Raw genomic sequence first — 20858 nt, forward strand, 5'->3', positions numbered from 1 at the left:
CATTATCTGTTATAGATAACCTGTCAAGCTCCTGTTTTCTTTTGGAATTTGAAAAAAATATTGACTAATTTGTCTTTACATTTAACCACCAAACACAATATAAAAAACCCTTGTACAAAAGTTTTTGACTCTTTAAAATCAAAACTTTGAAATAATTGTATGTATACTGAATGTAACACCACATTATGCAGTATTATTATACAAAAAAAAATTACAAAAAAAATTCCTTGTGAGGTTTTGATGTTGATTAACATTTGTCTTGCCATTTTGGTTGATTACGGTCATTTAGACATGTCATGAATGCAAGTATTTGTTTGCGTGTGATGTTCTTCAGAGAGTTGCTGCTTCTAGTTGCTGTCCTCAAAACTTCCATTGCTGCTGCATGAATGGAAACGCATGGTGCTCATGGGATCTGACACATATCCTGTGGGGAATAGCACAGAACACAGTGACTGACACGCACTCAAATGCAACCACCATATGCTGAAAAACATGCACAGAGTGCTCTCATCTCTCTGTGAAAATGTCATTTTAACCTCAGAATGAATTTGCGTGGATTATGTCAACATGATTGTTGCCATATTCCATGTAAATTAAAATGCAAAAACAATGTTGCCCCACATTAAGCCGTTACATAAACAGATGAATCACACATTTGATAACTTCCAGTTGGACACAAACCGTTTCTGTCGACGGGTGGGAACTGCATGTTTCTCCTCAGCTCATCCAGAGACAAACCCTGTGAAGACCTCCGACCAGAGCTGTCAAAAGAAGAAAGGCTTGATTCAACAATGAGATTAGTATTGGTTTACGCTAAAGACCACAGAACAATTACGATTCATCCGTGATATAAAATTTTAATGACGCTAAATGGGATACACTTCTGTTTCTTTGTTGTTGTTATATCAGCTCAATGAGGCCTTGCAGGGTTTGTCCTGCTCAGATGATCCTCTATTTGTTTTTTTCGTTAGTCATTCGCAGTGTCACTTTAGCCTTATTTATTGCTCATACTGTACCACCAAACTGCTTACATTGCTAGATCTAGTTACATAAAACATCATATTGCAAAGATTATAACTAAATTAGGTCCCTTGTTGTAATTTGTTGACGGGTTTGTTGACAGTTGCCAGGTTCCCCCACAACACACACATTCATCACCACCCATAAAGAATTGAGAGGTGACCACCAGCAAAGGATCTCAGTGTGAATGTCATGCAAGTTTCATTGCAGTCACTTTCTTTTGTTTTCATGCCTCGGTTTCCAAGCAACAGCACTTCAGACTGTACAGAAGTGTTGTGGTTGGACATGACACTGACCAAACAAAAGAGCAAGCTGACCTAACTCCTCCATTAATGCATGGGTATGAGGTAATGGCCTCTATTTAGTCTTTATTTAAAATCAGTTTTTTTCAGTAATTTCTCATTGTAGTTTGGCAATAGGTTGGTGGGTGGGCTCTTCTTTTTGCAATATCATGGTCTCATTCTTGAATAGTTTATATGTTTGTGGTGGTTTTAGGGTGCTTGAGTGTTTGTATGTGTACTTTTGGGTCCAAAATGCATAGGCACGGGCATTAAGGGCGTATTCCAACTCGAAGCGCGAGCGGAGGGCAGCCACATGACTTCGTCCAGGACTGCCACGTGCTACCAGGCTGTCCATGGAGGATGAGGGTGAAAGAGAACCACTGCTGTTACTGGAGGCTGGAGACATAAGCTGAACACACATAGAAACATATATGAACATGTACTAGACAAATAGAATAGTACTGTATAGTGGATATACTGTATGGGTTATGTGCATGATGCAACCTACCTCCACGTTACACAGGCATTCCTCTAGTTTGGCAACCACCTCGGAAAACTCAGGTCTTTCCTGTCACAGAGAGTCAAAAATAGGGGATTTTCATCAGAGAGGTTTGTTTAAAAGTACAGAAACGTATCTCTAGCTATCCAATCAGCTGCTCTGCTGAAGAGCATATATAAATTACTGTTAAAAAGTTTGGGGTTAGTAGGTTTTTTTTCTTCTAAATTACGATTTAGAAAGGATTCATTAAATTGATCAAAAGTGACATTGAGAGTAAGGACCTTTACATTGATACAAAAATCTATTTCAAATAAATGCTGTTCTTTTGCACTTTGTATTTATCAAATAATAAGTAGAAAAAAACGTATTACCGTTTCTGCAAAAATATAAAGCAGTACAACATTTTCCTGAGCAGTCACACAGGAATAATAAAAAATGTAAAAAAAAACAACTAAAAAAACATAATATTAATGTTTTTACTGTGTGGAATGTTGGACATTTCATGCACTCAACTGTCGCAGCTTTAATTATGTAGTGGAGTCTGTTTAGTTGGTTCTGATTCGCCTGCATTCCTGTGTTCTTCTGAGCTCCTGTGTGTTTTTTAGTTTTGGTTTATTGTTAAATAAAGTGACTGTTACGTATAGATTTTGCCTCACTACTATCCTTGCTGCAACCAATACACACACACACACACACACACACACACACACACACACACACACACACACACAATGTTATTTAGCTCTTTAATCAACACTAAATGAATGCACAGTACAAGCTGTAAATATCCTGGCTCTTTTCAAGTGTTGCTCAGCAAAAGCTCTGTGCTCTACAGAGAATAGTGTCAAGCTGCACTTTGTACCAGGGCACATTCTTAACAAGCACACTTGACACAGTTTCTGCCACACACCTGAGGGACCAGCGCTGAGAACATTGCAAAGATGCTGTTCTTGAGAAAACACCTGGCACAGCTTTGTCGTAGAGAAAAACATGGTATGGTAGGCAAGCAGCTTATGCTCATTAACAGGAATAGAAATAAAACCTGAACTCTTTTCAGTCTATCTCTGGAGTCCTGAACTCCAGAGTAAGACATTCTGGGTATTCTGACTGATTATAAGCAGACTCAGAAGCAGAGAGGTAGTTCATGAATGGATGTAATAGTGACATGTAAGGCAACAGAAAATAATTTGTTAAATGTGAATATTCCTAAATTAGATTAAGCTCATTATTTCCGCTTTGATCCTTATTTAATAATGTTTTACTTATAATAATTTTCTGCTTCTCACCTCTTTACCTAAGAAGCAACTAAATTTTTATACAATACCAAATCACAGCTAAACAAAGTTCATAGTGAATGTGCATGATAAACCTATTATATTTGACTTCTTTTCTGGACATATTTATGCTAGATGTGGGTCCCTCACCTCTGGACAGGCATTCCAGCCCCTCATCAGCAGTGCTGAGATGGGTTTGGGGATTGAGTATCCAATCGGAGGACGGACATGATGATACGCCATATCTGCAGCGGCTGCAGCTGTAAAGAATACACACAGATGGGGGTGAGGTCTTTTTAATTCAAATGTAAATCACAATTATATTAATATAATACTAATAACATTTAATTTAATAATTTAACTACAATTGAATAGTTTATAATTCATCTTGCTTTTCAAACCAAGACAATTCGGGTGAAAATGTATTTCCAATCCCAAGTTAAAGAAAGTTCTGTCATGACAACTCTCGGAGTGATTGGCATGGTAATGGGTATGACAATGTTGATATGCAAGTTTTTTTTTTTTTTTTACACCACAATAAATGTATTCTGGTTGCCAAAACATTTGGTAACTAAACATAATTTTACTAGGTTTAACTTGTAACAATGCTACAATGTTTACATGGTACAATGACTGGTATGCTACTGTTTTTATTAGGCTATTGCTTGACACAAATTTCACGATTTCAATTCAATTCTTGTAATTTGATTCCAATCTTGATTCATTTGGATACATATTAGGTTCAGTAGATGCATGTACAATACAATAAATATGTAATATAGTGCACATATTTAGCTAAATACTCCTCTCTATAGCTAATTTTTCTAGCCAAATAAGGTGCTATACTATGGTCTACATGGCTTTCCTGAGGTAACGTTATGTGACAATAGGCCTATTGTTCTCCAGCTGTTTTATTGACCTCTTTCCTCGGTTGAAAAACACTTATTGATCGATATTATGTATGAGGGATACATTTCGGTAAGTTGTACTGTCTCTTTCAACATACCCACCATTGTTCATTCGTGTTTACTAGATGATCGGTTCACGTGCCGCTTGAACTGAGGCTCTACAACGATGTCACGTCACATTTACAAGCGCCAAAACGGTATTTATTGTTTGAATTTTCAAATAAAATTGACATTGACAGAATCTGCGAGCTGAGAATTTCTTTCATATTAAAAGTAACCTTCTCTGTCTTGTCTGACGGTGTCAGTGTCTTCTTTGCTTCGCGATTTTTCTCTGCGTGAGAAAAATGTTCTAGCAAGGTTCTCTCAAAGTTACAAACAAAAATTCTTCCAGTAACATTAATAGAATGCTTGTTCAAAGTTATCTGGTCTTTAATAATGTTCTCAAAACGTTAGCACAACATTTTTATTTCATTGTTTTAGTGGAGCGTTCGCCTAACATTTTTTAAATGTTGCTATTTCTTTCAGAATGTTTAGAGAGCATTCAAAAGTAACTTTCCCATAAACTTCAAAGAATGATAAAACAGATTTTTCCTTAACATTCGCATAACCTAGAAAAAACTTTTCTTTTTTTCAGAGAACATTCAGAAATAACGTTTTCATAACCTAATGGTAACGTTATAAAAAAGGATTGTGGGTCAATATTAACTATTACAGTAGTGAATAGAGAGGTGCAGTGCATGCCTGGTTTGAGATGTGCAAATGGAATCTCGCCGGTGAGCAGCTCCCATAAGCAGAGGGCATAGCTGAACATGTCTGCTTTCACCGTGTAGCGTGTACACTGGGTAAACACCTCTGGGGCCATCCATCGCAGGTTCTGCACAGCATCAGAGAGCAAAAAATGATGAACACAAAACAAAACGCCTCCTAACCCCAAAGGACAGGCACACATACCTCCCCAAAGACACACTGACGTACTTAATGTGACGTAAAGGAGAGCCAAAACCGCAGTGTAAGCAGTATTCAAATTGCTTACAGAGGATTTGTAGGTGCCAATTAATGTATTACCTTTTTGAGGTGTTAATTAATAAACAGAATTAACCAAGAACACAGAATGCCTGTACCCCGGGTTGTTTAGTCATATTGTCCTCATCCACTGACAAAAGGAAGCGAGACTCTGCAGAACAATACAGAAACATTTTCATTACATAAAATTACATTTCATTTTGTTTTTTTATTACAAATTATAGTATCAGCATAACAATTTGAAAAAGTCTAACTGAAATGTTATGAATTTCATGTCTATGTATTTGGTTTGTCCCTCTTTTGCTCCAATGACCGCTGCACTCAAGCTGCAAAAGTTTGTGTAAAAAGTAAACGTATGATCATGTTGATTGACACAAGCATGATTTGAAATGATCTTTTGAAAATCTGACCCTTTGTACAAAGGAGTTCACATGGTCGGTGTCGCAAATTTGATTAGTGACCAAGAAATTGAGCTTTAAGTTTCAAATTCGATTTTGAATCCAAGATTTTCAATGCTGACTCAACTGTTTTTGCTCTAACTAAAAAAAGTGAGACCAAATCTTGGTTCAGGTGTCATGTTAAGTGTGTGTGGCTTTCCTTACCTCCAAAATCAGCCACCACAGCGTGTCCATCCTCATAGAGCAGAATATTATGACTGAAAAGATATCACTAGGTGAAGGGAGGTTTAAAACAAAGAGCTCAGAATAGTTTCATCATCACTGCCAGCATTGGCAGTCTAAACATATACAGATTATCATGTAATAGGATGGTTTTAACAAATGGACTGAGAAACACCAAGGTTATTGAACGAAGCATGTGATGATGATGATGATGATGATGATGACTAACCTGTTGAGGTCTCTGTGAATGATTGGTTGGGTTAGATTGTGCAGATACTCCATGCCCTTGGCCACATCAATGGCAATGATGAGCTTGGACTGCAGATCAATGATTCTGGATGTAAAGACATTGTTAAGTGAACACCTCCTCCCCGCCACTGATCAATGCACACTACCATCATTCCAACTCAAACAGATCAATGAGATGAAGATCACCTTAAACTGCATATGGAGCACTAAGAAGAAATCAGACGCTTATTGGCATTGATGCCAGTCTTAATGTACAAGCAGATCCTGGATTGCCTCAAATTTCTCTTCTCTTCTGGTCACATTCTAATCAGGGCTTTTTATAATAATGTAATGTAAAAAAAAAAAAGTTTTGAATTTTCAGCATCATTACTCCTGTCTTCAGTGTCACATGATCCTTCAGAAATCATCCTAATACGCTAATAAGATTATTTGATCAATAGAAAGTCATCATCAAACATCAACAGAATGCCGCTTCAGATCCCTTCTGCGCTTCAACGGACAAAAACACACAAAATTATGTCGAAATGTTATTGGCAAGTATCCTTGTAAGCAGAGTCTTAAACAAGTTAAAAAGAGTTAAATTAACGTAAAGAGTTGTGAGAAAATAGGTTGTGTCCTGCGTCATGTCTTAAAGTGACAGCAGCCTAATAAACCTGCTGCTGTCTGTGCCATTAACGTTAATCAAAGAACAAAAGACATAGAGAAAATCATTCACTGCTCTTGGCTGAATCACTTTTGTAGCTTTAATAAGGATTAATCTATATTCAATTTATAATTTATGCAGTGAAGACTGTGCAATGTTTGATTATTCAATTTCTGTATATTTACCTGTTAGACCTACCTGGAAATCTTAAAGCACTGTTTACAAGGTAACATGGGTCAAAAACAACAGCTTAGTAAAAAGATGCCATTAAACAAATATTTAAAATATACTGTCTTTATATTGTTTCTATATTATTTTAGAAATTCAATAAATTACATTATAAAAAGATATTATAAACTTGAATGTTAGGTGCAATTTAGTGTGATTAATTACAGAAAAATGTGTGATTAATTAGTGTGTATACACACTAATTAATCACAGGACAATTCACTAACCATATAAATATATATATTCTTAAAATTACCTCTTCTGCTCATGCAACAGCGAGAACAGTGATCCTCCGGACACATATTGCGTTACAATGGCAAACTGACTAGGGTCGTCCAGACATGCCCCCACAAACTGGATCACACAGGGGTGGTTGAGACGACACAGGATGGAAACCTCCCGACAGAACATATCGGTGTCTGATTTTGAGCAGTATGTGTTTGCACGGTACCTGTGGAAAGGTATGAATGTCATGCAGTTTGCTTTGTATACTCGATGTGGACAATTAAGAAAAACAAGTAAAGAGCTCTTACCGTTTAATTGCAACTATCTTATTACGGCACCTTCCTTTGTAGACCTTTCCAAAGGAGCCTAGGTTAGAGTGTTTTAGTCAATTAGGGTTTAATGGGTACTCATGGAGAGCTAATATTTATTATTAAACTGGCATACCTGATCCAATAATCTCATTAAATTCCAGTTCAGAGAGTTGAAGTTGGAAGTTTGATGCAAGACTTGCTCTCAGGAGAAGCACATCTGCCTTCTCTGAAGAGAAAAGAGGGCAAACAGGAGTTTGTTTGTTTTAGTACCGTCACATCAATCATTGTATGAAACTCTAATCATGTTTCCTTTAGCTTGTTGTTGACATATGCCGATGAGTCATAAAAGATGGGTAATGTTATTTGTAAAATCTGTGGCAGATACAAAGTAATGGCTTAAACTGTAGCAATCACGCAGCGGGAGTATGTTTGAAGAGGGTTTCTGACTCACTGACTCTTGGAAAATTTTGGTGACTGTGGGTAGCAGTATTTCAGGACATAAAAATAGCATCATAGCAACAGTGATTCTGTGAGTCAGCTCTAAGTGTGAGCATGTGTGTGTGTGTGTTTTACCTTTAGTCATACTTTTGATCTTTCCCAAGGGAGAGGGAACAGAAACATAAGACCCATCTGCAACAGACACAACTAACAAAAATGAACTTTTTTTCCTGATGCTTCCACTAAATTTCACAACAGCAACAGAATTTTACATATACACTAATTCACAGTACAAATCTGTCAGGCTACATGTGGAGAGTGTCTCATACCCCCTCCTGGTTGAGAATACTCATTGCAGGGTGAATCGTCCTGAGGCCGTTTGTAGTGTTTTAGCAGAGTAACAATGGCATCGTGGCCTAAAAAGAACATGCACACATCGATCACACACATGGAAATCAAGGCCTTTATTTCAGTTGATTTTAGCCTTTAGAATTTGAAAATGTGATGGATCAAGAGCAATGTACTTAATTTGTCATTTCAGACATATTTGGACTCATATAATTATAAGTGTTAAATTATATATAATATAAATGTAATTATGTATTAGACAGACAGACTGGTAGATAGATAGACTAACCTTTCTCATAGGCCCACATTAAGCATGTCTGTTCGTCCTTTTCTCCACTGGAACGGCTGGGGTCACAAGCCACCAGATTCATATCTGCCCCGTTGTCCAAAAGAAACTGGACCAGTCGGATGTGTCCATGGAAACAGGCACTATGCAGACCTGTTGTTTCAAAGGTTAACTTGAGATGTCAAGACATTGATGATGAAAGCAAATTTTTGTCATTATTACTGATGTAAAGCATAGATTACTGCTGTCATCCTACCTGTGTGTCCATCTCGCCCCTGATGGTTGATGCTCACGGCATTCTGACTGAGCAGATACTTGACCATTTCCAAGTTCTTGCCGTAGGTGCAGGCACTACAGAGAACAGTTAAGCCTTCATTTAGAATGTAATAATAAGATCAGCAGGGACCTTAACCTTATTACAGAGGTGTAATCTGTCAGGAGATGCCCATATAGAATGCATAGGTTAAAGTCACCATGAAATCAAAATGGACAATTCTTGGGTTTTTTTCTTGATTATTTTTATCGATCACTGGCAGTGTGAATGAACCAAAATTAAATGATCCCGGGACACATTATCAGTGTATTTAACGGAATCACTGTGTACAAGGAGGCTTCTGATGACTTGTTTACTGGCGCAAGGGTGATTCAATCTGATATGATTAACCAATAGAAAACCACAACCATCCAATCAATTGCCCATGGACAAAATCAATCCCCACCCTACATTTTTTCTTGTTCAAGAAGCCGTTTCACGTGGATATACGTCACAAATAGGGATGAAAAAACTACCGCAACTTCTGCTTTGTGCAGACTTTAATAGTGGTTAATTAAAATGTGAAGGACATTGAACAAACTGAGGAATGTTACCTATGAAAAGCTGTCTCGCTGAAGATGTTCTCCTTAGACAGACTCTCCGTGCCAGACAACTGAATAATCTCTTTCACCGCTTCAAACTTTCCATTGTAGCAGGCTCTGACGGGGAATATGACACTCAAATCAGAATCACTATTACTTCTGTCTGAATCACAGATGATTTGTTGAGTTTAACTGCCACCTTGTGTTGTGTGTGATTCACTTCTCAGGTGAACTCACAGGTGGAGAGGTGTGTCGCCGTAGATGTTGACAGAGTGCGGCTGTACGTCAAAGCTGCCCTGCAGTAAGAAACGGACAACCTCTTGGTGTCCAAATCGAGCGCAGAAATGAAGGGGAACGTGGTCCTCATTGTCTTGAGCATTGGCTGTATAGAGTCGAGATGTAAAATGCATCAATTATGAAAACGTGTTCTAAAGAAGGCAAAAAGCGTCGCTATTCAGCTCAAGTCAGTTCAATGTTGATTCACTTCAGTTTTAGAGTACAAGGAACAAGCTCTCACCATCAGTTTTGCTGCCGTCATCCATCAACAGTTTGACAATGCCCAGAAAGCCTTTAGCTCCGGCCAAGTGAAGCGGCCTGTCCCCTACCTCTCCACTCGCATTGACATCAGCCCCAAACTTCATAAGAAGCTTGCACACCTGTCCCGCAAGAAAAAGAAAAAAAAAGATAATGAACAAGCCATTAAGTAGATCATGGACATTTATGATACAAAGTACATCCTAACCTGCTCATGGCCAAAGTATGCTGCAATATGCAGAGGGGTGAAGAACACTGCATCTTGGACGTTGACATACGCCCCGTGTTGCAAGAGAATATCGACGGCCTTGAGGAAAAGTAAACAGATGTTAATGGCCTTATTTAAACCCCTATAATTATTATAACTTAATTTCAGGTCCAGCACACACCTCAAGATGTGCGGCCACAGTAGCTATATGTAGGGCCGTGAGGGCTCCGTACCCCACCTGCTGGATATCTGCTCCACCATGCAGCAGTGCAGTGACCAGTTCAGCATTATCCTACATTACAGAAAGAAATGCCAAGTTATCATATCATTTGGGATTGTTTATAAGAGGAAAAGCATCCCAAATTAACCCTTGAGTGACCTTGAATGCAGCCAGGTGCAGAGCCGTGAATCCATTCCGAGTGAGTCTGGATGGACGCAAACCTTTCAGCATGAGGGTCCTGATGTGAACTTTATTCCCTGGTTGCGGAAAAAGAAAACAACTTAGAAAAAAATGTAAATGTATGAAAGTGCCATATAACAACAGAATGTAATTCATCAAGCAATTAAACAGCTGGAAATTCGCTCCTAAAAAGTAGGTTAAATATCATTATTCAAATCTAATATGTTAATGCAAAGGAAATGTCAGTTGGGATGAGTCATGTATGATGTTTTAAATATCATTGCATCAGATATAACTTTATGGCCCGGTTTCACAGACAGGGCTTTGATTAAGCCAGGATTAGGCCTTAGTTCAATTAGGACATTTAAGTAGCTTTTATAAACATGCTGTAGAAAAAACGGTCCCACTTTATATTAAGTGGCTTTAACTACTACTGTATGTACTAACGTTGAAATTAATAATTTGATACAATGGACTTATTGTACACATACATGTTTTTACATTGTACTTATATTTTGAAAATACCTGCATGTAATTACAGCTGTAATTAATTTATGTAATTACATTTGTAATTACACTCTTGACCCTTCCTTTACACCTTAACCCACCCTTAAACCTACACATGCACCACACCTGTCCCTAACCTTACCCGTGTCACACCTCAATAGCAGTAAACATGTTTTACAATACAACATGAACACAATAATTGTACTTATTTTTCGATGTAAGTACATAGTACTCAAATACACTTAATACAAAGTGGGACCGTAAAAGTTAACATGTTTTAGCTCTACCTCCACATACACAGCAGAGATGCAGCAGGGACAGTCCACCCTCTGTGCGATAATTCAGGTTCACTTTATTGAATGCTTCGTCTGAGCTGTATGGTAAAAACACAGAAAAATCAAGATATAATAAAAACATAAGCTTAAACAGATCTCCACATTTACTCTCTCTTTGCGGTAGTGTTATTATAACAGTTCTGTCATGACAACTCTCGGAGTGTTTGGCATGGTAATGGATATGACACTGTTAATATGTCTGGTCTTGGCTGAATAGATCTGCTACGATGTTAATGTTGATTATTGCTGCTAATGCCAATACATATATATATTCTGCTATGAGCAAGACCTGCTGCTGCTGCTGTATAGAATCCATGAATTTCCCACAGCAGATCTATACAGGTGGAGCTGGGGAAGATGGAGGGTTTCTGAAAGTGCACTGCAACTGCTACGATAAATGCTGACCAAATATATGAAAGTTGAGTAGCAAGCTTATTGGCTACTGATACAGCAGAAACCAATCAGCTGTGCCCAATAGAGAATGAAGTGAATGCGAGCAGATTAAGGACCTATCAGTCTGTGCCATATGTAGAGTTTCATGACAGAACTTTGTATATGTCCACACCTTGTATACACTAATAATAGTACACTACAAAGGAGGCTATAACACTGCTCTTAGTTTTAATCAGTCTCACCTGAAAACATGCTTGAGTTCCTTGAACTCCTCCTCTTTAATTCTCAAGTCCTCCTCCAGTCTCTCAATAATAACAGCGTATGACTCACTCACTTTCTTTTTCCACTCATCTAAAGCAAAACATTGAATCAAGACCACAACAGTACATGAACACAATAAACACCAATGTTACATACAGAACAATAGTTACTTAGTCAATGGAGTTGTCAACAAGGATTGAAAGACTGAAAATGTTAGTCTTAATCTATTCATATTAACATCGACATGAAAAGCATGCAAAGAACTAATCAAACAGTCAATTAAAGAAGCTTAATGTTTACCAGTACAGGTTTGAGTGGGTCTTGATTTGTAATTGCCCATTGGACTGGTTGTTTCGAACTTTTGTATGCGATTAGCTGGAGGGAAAGTCTCATGCAGTGGTAACACAATGCTTTGGCATAATAGAGAGGAGTCCGATAAGGGATCGCAGCCCATGCTAAAAATACATCAGCTTCAGTGCGGAATGTGTGACAACAATGACAGCTGACCTCTCTGAGGATCTGTACCTATTACAGGGTGAAGCCATGGCCGATTACTCTCTTCAGACAACAGCTGCATCAAGACTCATCTATATGTTCTTATATATCTCATCTATATATCTTTCCTTTTCTATATTATATCTATCTCTCTGAACTTAGATCTGACAAAACTACATAATGTCATGTTCTGTAAAGAAAATACACTACCGTTTAAGTATGGAGTCAGTGAGATTTTTTAAGATCTCAGACTTTTACTCAGCAAGGACGCGTTAAATTGCAAAAAAAAAGTGACAGTAAAGATATTTATGTTTTCCATTTCAAATAAATAAAAATAATTTCTTTAGAAATTCATCAGAGAATTCTGAAAAAAATTATAAAAAAAAATAAAAAAAATGAAGAAGCACAACTGTTTTCAACATTAATAATAATAAATGTTTCTTGAGCACTAAATTAAAGAATCGTGTGACACCGAAGCCTGGCTGCTGAAAATTCTGCTTTATTATTATCACAGGAATGAATTACATTTTTTATATATATTCAAATAGAAAGCAGTTATTTAAATTGTAACAATATTTCACAATATTAGTGTTTTTACTGTATTCTTGACCCCAAACTTTTGAACGGTAGTGTACATTCCAGATGCATACATTTAAAATATAGCATGACACACATTTAAAATGGGCAACTTTTAATGATGATTGCATAGGATTTTTTCATAGGACTTTTCCTCCTTTTATCTTTTGTGATTACGCACCTGATACAATTTGGCCTTCATGATGCCTTGATTTGTGTTTGGTGAAGATGCTCAAAGTCGACATAGTAAAAGCAATAACTCTGAACACAGAACATTAAAATGAGCCAACACAAATTTAATAAAAAAGGTTCATATTTAGAGAAAACAGTGAAAACTGATATCGAATCAACTAAAATTCAGTAAAACTAATCTGAAGCCATTTTTTTCGCAGTACTTACAGCGCTTTGCCTTGGGCACTGGCAGTTTATGCAACGAAGTTAGTGGTAACAGAATTTCTTAAATTCCCCCGAGAATGTCTTCATAAAGTTCTTTCCTAAATTTCAGCATTTCCTCCAGGTTCTTGTTCTGTAGAGTTTCCTGTAAAGAGGTTAGTGTGGTATTATTGGGAAGAGTGAATTTGGTTCCACTCTCCAAGGCCTTTACCATCCCCAGTGACATCACAAATGAACCCTTTAAATCGGAACACACTGGGAAAATGCAGGTGTTCCACAAACTGCACATGGATGTGTCTCCTGAGAACCTGATCCTTTCGAGACACAAGCCCCAGAGTCTAACACAATCCTCCAGATTAACCTTACACAAACTCAGAGCTTTCATTTCAGCAGGGGTGGATACATTTCTCTTTAGATCATCTTGAATACCAAAAACCACAGTCACAAAACCTGTTTTTCCATCCAGGTTTACAGACAAAGAGTGCATGAAAGTGTCACTTGGCACCGTTATATCCGTGCCAATCCAGCATCCGCTGATGATAGATCTAGTACCCACTTTAACCTTAGAATCCAGTCTGGAGTATTCCACGACACTGCCCTGGGATGCGGTCACAGTGGGATGCAGGATGCTATGCATCACGCAAGCTCTAGTTTTCCCCAATGGCTCCAAGTCGCACGCGCTGAAAGCGGCAGAGAGAAGGCCAAGTTCTTCTCTGAGACAGGGGTCAGCGGTAAAGTGGAACAAGTATTCCTCTGTGGTGCCGACATGATAGAACTTGGAGTTGTTGAGCAGGATGACGTTAAGTGCTGTGCCTTTGAGACGACGGAAAATCTTTCTGCGAATCTCAACGAGACCTTTTTCCTTCTTTGTGACGTTGGCTGTGTTTTCTGTGTAATCCACAGTAGCTTTTCGTCCCAGAGCTTGAAGAAAGTCCCCATAAGCATCGATTTCACATGTGAGAGGGCTGATTTCCCTTAACAAGGTCAGCAGTGTCATAGCAGTCCCGTAATCAACATAATAAGTGCTGTCGGTGTAAACAAACTCCTCTCCTTCCCGCTTGCATACTGCGTTGCATATGCGCATCTTTTCGATGTTTGGCTTATGCAAAAATTGAGAGCAATTTCTATATTCCATGTCACAGACACTGGGCGTCTCTGCTGGTTCTAGAACAAAAACTCCATGTGTGGTCCCAACAGAGAGAGGGGAGGGATGTGCTAAGGCAGTAAAACCTGACTTATCAAACACAACGTTCTCTTGGTCAGGAACACTATAGAGCTCTATATCATCAGCACAGGTAACCAGAATTCCTGGCTTCATGTGTGAAGGGAAATCCACATACATTGCAAGTTTAAGCTCCAGCATCTGATATAAAGGCTTTCCCAGGGGCAAAGCTGTGAATATTTTACCCAGGGCACTGGCATTGGGTAAACGTTGACTGAATCCTCCTGCAAACATAACAAAATTAATAGATAAGTAAGTACATAACACAATAATTCTAAATGATAAGTAAGTAAGAAGATGTGTATAAAGCAAGATAATGTATAGTCAGCCAGTCATTATCACAGAATAACCCATTTTTAGGATAACATACAAGACCCCTCAGTTTCATTTTGGGGTTTATTTTGCCCAACACCTACTGTACATTATCCTTTACAAACACTGCCATTCAGAAGTTTAGGGTCAGTAAGATATATTTTTTTTAATTAATGTTTTTATTCAGCAAGGATGCATTAAATTGATAATGAGAGTAAAAACATTTATAAAGTTACAAACGTTTACCATTTTAAATAAATAAATTCTGTATTTCACAACATTGGTCATTTTTAATCAAATAAATTTAGCTTTGTTGAGTATAAGATACTTAAAAAAATACAAATAAACTCTTACTGACCCCAATTTTTTGAACGGAAGTGTAAGGCTCATTAACAATGAACAAAATTCAGGAATGATTGATGATAATTAAAATAAATTTATATAGTACCTGCATGAATTAGGATGACTTTAAATCCAGACAGTGACTTGCCATATTTATCATGAAGAAACTGCAGTGAATGTAATGTGGACCCACCATTACCTGTATGACAAAACAGTTCTTAACAATGTGCTTGAAATACCATTTTAAAAACAAGTTTTTATATATCGCACCAATCTTGCATCCTGGAGGATCTGCAAACACATGATAACTGATGCCAAGGGGCAGTTCTTTCCTCTCCAGTTTCTCAGTGATCTGAATTTCATAAGCAGACCTCTGGTCCTCATCCACGGCAGTAATGACCACCAGATCCCAGAATTCATTAGTCTGAACTTCTTTACCTTTGGACAGGAAATTAATAACTTTTACTCTTGTTAAAGAAGCCCTCATGAGCAGCAGACACGTGTCAATATTATCACCACCAACACTAATAAAAAAAGTACCACAGCATTACCATGTTTATTTGGACATGTATCACATGCCATGGTATTCCATGGGATTGTAAAGAATAACGTTACCATGTAAATACCATAGTATATGAATAAGGCAATCACTCAGTAGCCATATCTGATACCACCACTTTACCATGGTACCATAACAGTACAACACAAGTCAAACAGTTTTAAAATGAATAGAAAAAGTAGTTTGAAGATATAATGGAAACTTTAACGTTACCTCTCAACTGGTTGAATTTTTTTATTTTCTCTTTGGTGGATTTTTGCAGATGAACGTTTCCGCGTTCTGCCATTGTGAGACCAATCAAATCCACTATCTGTCTATATCACTACAATGAAATCAGAACTTTTAATCAACGACAAATATGAATCAAGCCGACGATCACTGTTAACTGTACGGAAACATATGCGAAAAATAACGAGTTAATTGCCGTTTTCAAAAGTCAGAGAATCTCACTTAAACTTGTGTTTACATATGCACTTCCGGGTTTCAATCATGTGACAAACGAACTCTGACGTGTGTGTTTTTATTTATTTATCGCTCTCTTCATCAAAATCATTTAGGCTACGTTAAACTGAATTAATTAAATATCCAACCTCCCGACATAAAATTAATATTCTTTGTATTTTATTTGTAATGTAGTGTAAGAGGTTTGCAAGAAAATGTTTGGAGAAGATTCTTGTATTTCCAATCATTGTTGTCATAGCAACTTTTATCTTGCTTTTATACAGTCAACAAAAGAGTACAATTGAGAACCAGGCACACAACCATGGTAAGAACAAACTCAACAGCAGATTGAGATTTGAATAGTTTAATTTCAGTAAAACATTCAAATATGTATTTGGAATAGTACTGTCATGCAGTGTTGACAATAGGCCTAATTCAGGATGTTTTGTTTCCTTCAGAAAATGGAAAAGATATGAATTTCAATTTTTTTTTAAAATGAATTCGCTGAAAGCACACTGGGACTATTTGGTAAACTGCTCCCAGTCTCTGATACTGGATCATGGCTACTGGACATCAGAGGGTGAGAAAGACCCGAAGGACATTGTGATGGTCAGATTGAGCAGTTTGCTTTTAAAGAGTCTGGATCAGATTGGAGCTTGCAGAGCAATGAGGATTTGCATCTTGGCTGACAACTTTCTGACCAGGATCGAAGCTCTGATGGCATGCACTCACTTGGTGAAGTTAGATTTAAAAGGCAATCAGGTATTTACTACATTTAATTGAACCCTGAATATTTGATTCACTTTTTTTAAATGATAGTTCACCCAAAACTGAAAATTCTGTCATTAAATTACTCACTCTCATTTTGTCCCAAACCCTTAAGACTTTCGTTCATCTTTGGAACACAAATGAAGATTTTTTTTAATGAAATCTGAGAGATTTTTGTCCCTCCATTGACAGCTACGCACCTGACATTTTGACGCTTCAAAAAGTAAATAAACTCAATCCATATGAATTGAGCGGTTTAGTCCAAATTGACTGACTTGATCGCTTTATATGATGAACAGATTTAATTTAGGCTTTTCACACATTGATCAGCGAACATAAACAGAAGCTCAACCGAACCTGCTTGATGTGCGAGAACAAACCTCTTGAGGAAGCTCAAACGTGCTGCGTAACACAAGAATGACCCTCATTGGTTCTCGCACGTCAAGCGAACATGCTCGAGCTTCCGTTTACCACAACTGATGTGTGTTGATGTTTATATGTGAACATATGTGAAGTTTATTGTGAGATGTGAATAAAAGACTAAATTAAATCGGTTCATCATATAAAGCGATTAAGCCTCTTCAGAAAATTTGGACTAAACTGCTCAATTCATATGGATTAGTTTTACGATCTCTTTATGAACTTTTTGAAGCATCAAAATGGTGGTTGCATAGCTGAGGGACAGAAATCTCAGATTTCATCAAAAAGATCTTCATTTGTGTTTCGAAGATGAACGGAAGTCTTAAGGGTTTGGAACGACATGAGGGTGAGTAATTAATGACAGAATTTTCATTTTTGGCCGAACTATCCCTTTAAGGAGAACAAATCACTAATAATCATCTTTTTGCTCAGATCGTTCAGCTCCCTGATGCTTCATGTTGGAGTCATCTGAGAGAATTACAACTTCTATATCTACACGATAACAACATGTCAACCTGGGACAATATTAAAGGCCTCTCGGGCTGTTTAAACCTGACTGCTTTAACTCTCTATGACACCCCACTCAGTTTAAAGAAGAACTACAGGCACTGTCTGGTCAACAACATATGGTCACTGAAGGCCTTGGACAACTTTGTTATCTCTGACGAGGAAATCATCCAAAACTGGTCCCTTCCCTTACATTTCAAAGCAATGAAGCAACACTTTTGTGTCAGTTTGTACCCGTCTACAAAGTCGGTTAGTGCTCATTATTTTCTTCTTTGTTTGCTGTGTTAACCGTTGTGTCCAAATCATATTTTGATGTTTTCTTTTTCTTCAGGATTCATTTGAGACCGAGATGAAAGCTGTGTATAAGATAATCACTGAAATAAACAGGATTCAGGCCTTTTATTCTCCTACACTTATTGTACAGCGCTGGATCCGAGGCCATTTAATTAGAAAAAGTCTTGGGTAAATATGTTATGTTGCAGAGTTTTTGATATCTTGACATTTGCTAAGCAACATTTTATGCTTCACTAAAATGTACAGGGCAATTACTTACCAGTGGAAATATTATTTGGGATATTTATTCGTGGGTCTATAGAAGTTGTTTTTTTAAGAAGAATTCTGCATTGTCAGACTTTGTAGTAGAAACACCAAAGAAACACCAATGAAACACACAGCGTCTGGGAAACCATTAATTTCCACCCCACCTGTGAGGGCAGAAAATGAGCAGCAACCATCTCAGTCTCAGAAAACCATCGAGGAGGACACAGATGACAACCATGAGCTAGTATGTACAATATTTGACTGATGTACACTACCATTCAAAAGTTTAGGGTCGGTAAGATTTTTTTATGTTATATTTGATTGAAAAACAAAACAGTTAAAACAGCAATATTGTGAAATATTAGTACAATTTAAAATAGCTATTTTTCCTCTGAATATATTTTAATTTATTCCTGTAATAGCAAAGCTGAATTTTTAGCATCATTACGCCAGTCTTTAGTGTCACATGATCCTTCAGAAATCATTCTAATATGCTGATTTGCTGCTCAAGAAATAATTCTTATTATTATCAATGCTGAAAACAGTTGTGCTGATAAACATTTTTGTGGAAACCATGAAAAAAAAAAGAAATTCAATATTTTTGGATGAATAGAAAGTAAAAAAACCCGCATGAATTTGTATTATAAATGTACTCACTGTCATTTTTGGACAATTTATTTGATTAATATAAGTATTCCTTTCTTTCTTTAAAAAAAAAAAAATCTTACTGACCCCAAACTTTTGAATAGTATCACATTATACTGCATATTGTTAATTAGTGAAAAAATGTGTGCTTTGTAACTCTGGTGCTGTATTCTAACATGTAGTTATGTTTGTCAGCCAAAGGAAAAGAATACAGAGATCAAAAGGCTTCACGTAAACCTTAATAAGCTGATGCAAACTCTCTGCCCAGAGGTAATGTGATAGTATAAGTATTAACACTTAACACTATATCTAAAAGTAGACTGTTTAGTAATCATGCATTGGTCACTTTTACACAGGTTTTTGAGGAAGCTACAAATGCTGAATCATTTGATGGTCAACAAGACATGATAGTACCATACAACAGCCCTAAATGCAGAAGTCTGAAATCTGAAGTCCAAATAAGCACATTTGACCAAGGTACAATAGAGTTATAGCTTTAATTAGCTTTCTTAAATTGTATTCACCAATAGCCTGTTTTGTATGTCCAGATACTAATGTGAATGGTGACCTCTGTAATGAAGAAATTGAGGAAGGAACCTTTCATGTTTTGGGACTGAAGGCTTTGGTCCACCAGAGTGAGCCACTGAGTGACATGTTGTGGTCCCGTAAAGCTGTGGGGCAGGACATCCGCGAGGCTTTCAGCCATTTTCACACTCAAAGACCTGGTCTACAGCCTCACTCACCTGCCATTACTTCAGGGAAGCGGCTGGTTGGTCGTTGCCACGACAAAATCAGCCTCACTCCCTTTAAAGTAATTGAAAGAGCCCATCAATCATTCGACGAGGCCAGAATACAGAAACATCTTGCAGAGAAGGTTACAGAGCACCACGTTGACCATGAAGTGGCCAAAGGCCGCAGATACGACTTCATGGAGGCTCGGAAGACAGACGTGCGTCTGCGTCAGGAGCGTGAAAAGGCTGATATGGAGAAAACTCTCATTATACAGAGAGCCAAGCTGGAACGGGACGTCCATCATGCGCGCCAGAAACATTCCCAGTTTCTGGAAGAGAAGAGGAGGAGGATTCAGGAGCAAAAGATGGTTTGCCGGTTCAGCCAACAGCACATCTCTCTAGCGAGGGCCGTACTCCGATATAGCACATGGAAATGTGCTAACCAGCAATAGATGCATGAATCCTATTAATAAAACTCAGTTTAACATGGAACATGACATTTGAATGTGTTAGTTTGAACCCCTTGTGTAGATTCAAAAGCAGATTTACTATAGTATAGAATAGTATAATATATTATAGTACTCACCTGAAGATGTCTGCAAAGGTTATATAAATTATAGATAATGGGATATGCTCCGCCTTTTAAAATCCAAAACATTACATAACAGGGATCCAAAAATAATCTCCTAATACACAACCACCCCCGTCCGTCAGGCACACGTCAAGAGTAACTAGTATTAAAGCCAGTCTAACTTTACATAACAAATAATTCCACACTGAGTCATCATTACACTCATTAAAATAGCACGTAAGAAAGATGAACTGAATGGCACGTTCAGCAAGTCAAATCATTGCAATTTTTCATAGTATAACACAAGGATCTTTAAATCATCTTTTAATGCCCAAACCAATTTTGCTGGAGAATGAATAAAGACGTACTGCACTAAATTGCTACATGTAATAGTATTAATGAAAACAATATCAAAAATCATTATCCCATGTCTTCATCCAGAAGTCTAACAAATCAGGAATGTGAAATTCAATGTATTGTTCTGGCCTAA

At 37.5% G+C, this 20858-nt stretch overlaps 3 protein-coding genes across 3 annotated transcripts; 1 reads left to right on the forward strand and 2 right to left on the reverse strand.

The window, feature by feature from the left end:
* Nucleotides 1-33: 33 nt before the first annotated feature.
* tnni3k (TNNI3 interacting kinase) lies at nucleotides 34-12275 on the reverse strand. The gene is made up of 25 exons (XM_056252271.1): nucleotides 12147-12275; nucleotides 11828-11936; nucleotides 11145-11230; nucleotides 10330-10427; nucleotides 10132-10242; nucleotides 9951-10049; nucleotides 9726-9864; nucleotides 9446-9590; nucleotides 9221-9325; nucleotides 8610-8704; nucleotides 8357-8506; nucleotides 8049-8135; nucleotides 7855-7911; nucleotides 7415-7507; nucleotides 7279-7336; nucleotides 7002-7196; nucleotides 5855-5959; nucleotides 5608-5660; nucleotides 5104-5156; nucleotides 4724-4856; nucleotides 3225-3334; nucleotides 1810-1869; nucleotides 1541-1710; nucleotides 682-761; nucleotides 34-424 (listed from the first exon to the last, which is right to left on the reverse strand). The coding sequence occupies exons 1-25, from the start codon at nucleotides 12184-12186 to the stop codon at nucleotides 348-350; spliced, it is 2508 nt and encodes an 835-aa protein (XP_056108246.1). The 5' UTR covers nucleotides 12187-12275; the 3' UTR covers nucleotides 34-347.
* Nucleotides 12276-13327: 1052 nt separating this feature from the next.
* fpgt (fucose-1-phosphate guanylyltransferase) lies at nucleotides 13328-16160 on the reverse strand. Its single transcript, XM_056252272.1, has 4 exons — nucleotides 15959-16160; nucleotides 15457-15624; nucleotides 15293-15385; nucleotides 13328-14756 (listed from the first exon to the last, which is right to left on the reverse strand). Exons 1-4 carry the CDS (start codon nucleotides 16029-16031, stop codon nucleotides 13375-13377), a joined length of 1716 nt encoding a protein of 571 aa, XP_056108247.1. The 5' UTR covers nucleotides 16032-16160; the 3' UTR covers nucleotides 13328-13374.
* A 521-nt stretch (nucleotides 16161-16681) lies between these two features.
* Nucleotides 16682-20316, forward strand: lrriq3 (leucine rich repeats and IQ motif containing 3). The gene is made up of 7 exons (XM_056252274.1): nucleotides 16682-16948; nucleotides 17807-18130; nucleotides 18213-18343; nucleotides 18512-18665; nucleotides 19262-19336; nucleotides 19423-19543; nucleotides 19615-20316. Exons 1-7 carry the CDS (start codon nucleotides 16682-16684, stop codon nucleotides 20247-20249), a joined length of 1707 nt encoding a protein of 568 aa, XP_056108249.1. The 3' UTR covers nucleotides 20250-20316.
* Nucleotides 20317-20858: the final 542 nt, after the last annotated feature.

This window comes from Rhinichthys klamathensis, unplaced genomic scaffold (genome assembly GCF_029890125.1).
Source record: "Rhinichthys klamathensis goyatoka isolate OS25496 unplaced genomic scaffold, OSU_Roscu_1.1 h1tg000094l_1, whole genome shotgun sequence".
Taxonomy (NCBI): Eukaryota; Metazoa; Chordata; class Actinopteri; order Cypriniformes; family Leuciscidae; genus Rhinichthys; species Rhinichthys klamathensis.

Coding starts and splice junctions, on each gene's coding strand:
- tnni3k (XM_056252271.1), bottom strand. CDS start 12,186: ATGGGCAATTACAAATCAAGACCCACTCAAACCTGTACTG. Junction 10,050..10,131: donor CTGTGGCCGCACATCTTGAG/GTGTGTGCTGGA, acceptor CTTTTCCTCAAG/GCCGTCGATATTCTCTTGCA. Junction 5,661..5,854: donor ATTCACAGAGACCTCAACAG/GTTAGTCATCAT, acceptor ATATCTTTTCAG/TCATAATATTCTGCTCTATG.
- fpgt (XM_056252272.1), bottom strand. CDS start 16,031: ATGGCAGAACGCGGAAACGTTCATCTGCAAAAATCCACCAAAGAGAAA. Junction 15,386..15,456: donor TCCTCCAGGATGCAAGATTG/GTGCGATATATA, acceptor TTTGTCATACAG/GTAATGGTGGGTCCACATTA. Junction 14,757..15,292: donor AGTCATCCTAATTCATGCAG/GTACTATATAAA, acceptor TTATGTTTGCAG/GAGGATTCAGTCAACGTTTA.
- lrriq3 (XM_056252274.1), top strand. CDS start 16,682: ATGAATTCGCTGAAAGCACACTGGGACTATTTGGTAAACTGCTCCCAG. Junction 18,131..18,212: donor TGTACCCGTCTACAAAGTCG/GTTAGTGCTCAT, acceptor CTTTTTCTTCAG/GATTCATTTGAGACCGAGAT. Junction 19,544..19,614: donor AATAAGCACATTTGACCAAG/GTACAATAGAGT, acceptor TTGTATGTCCAG/ATACTAATGTGAATGGTGAC.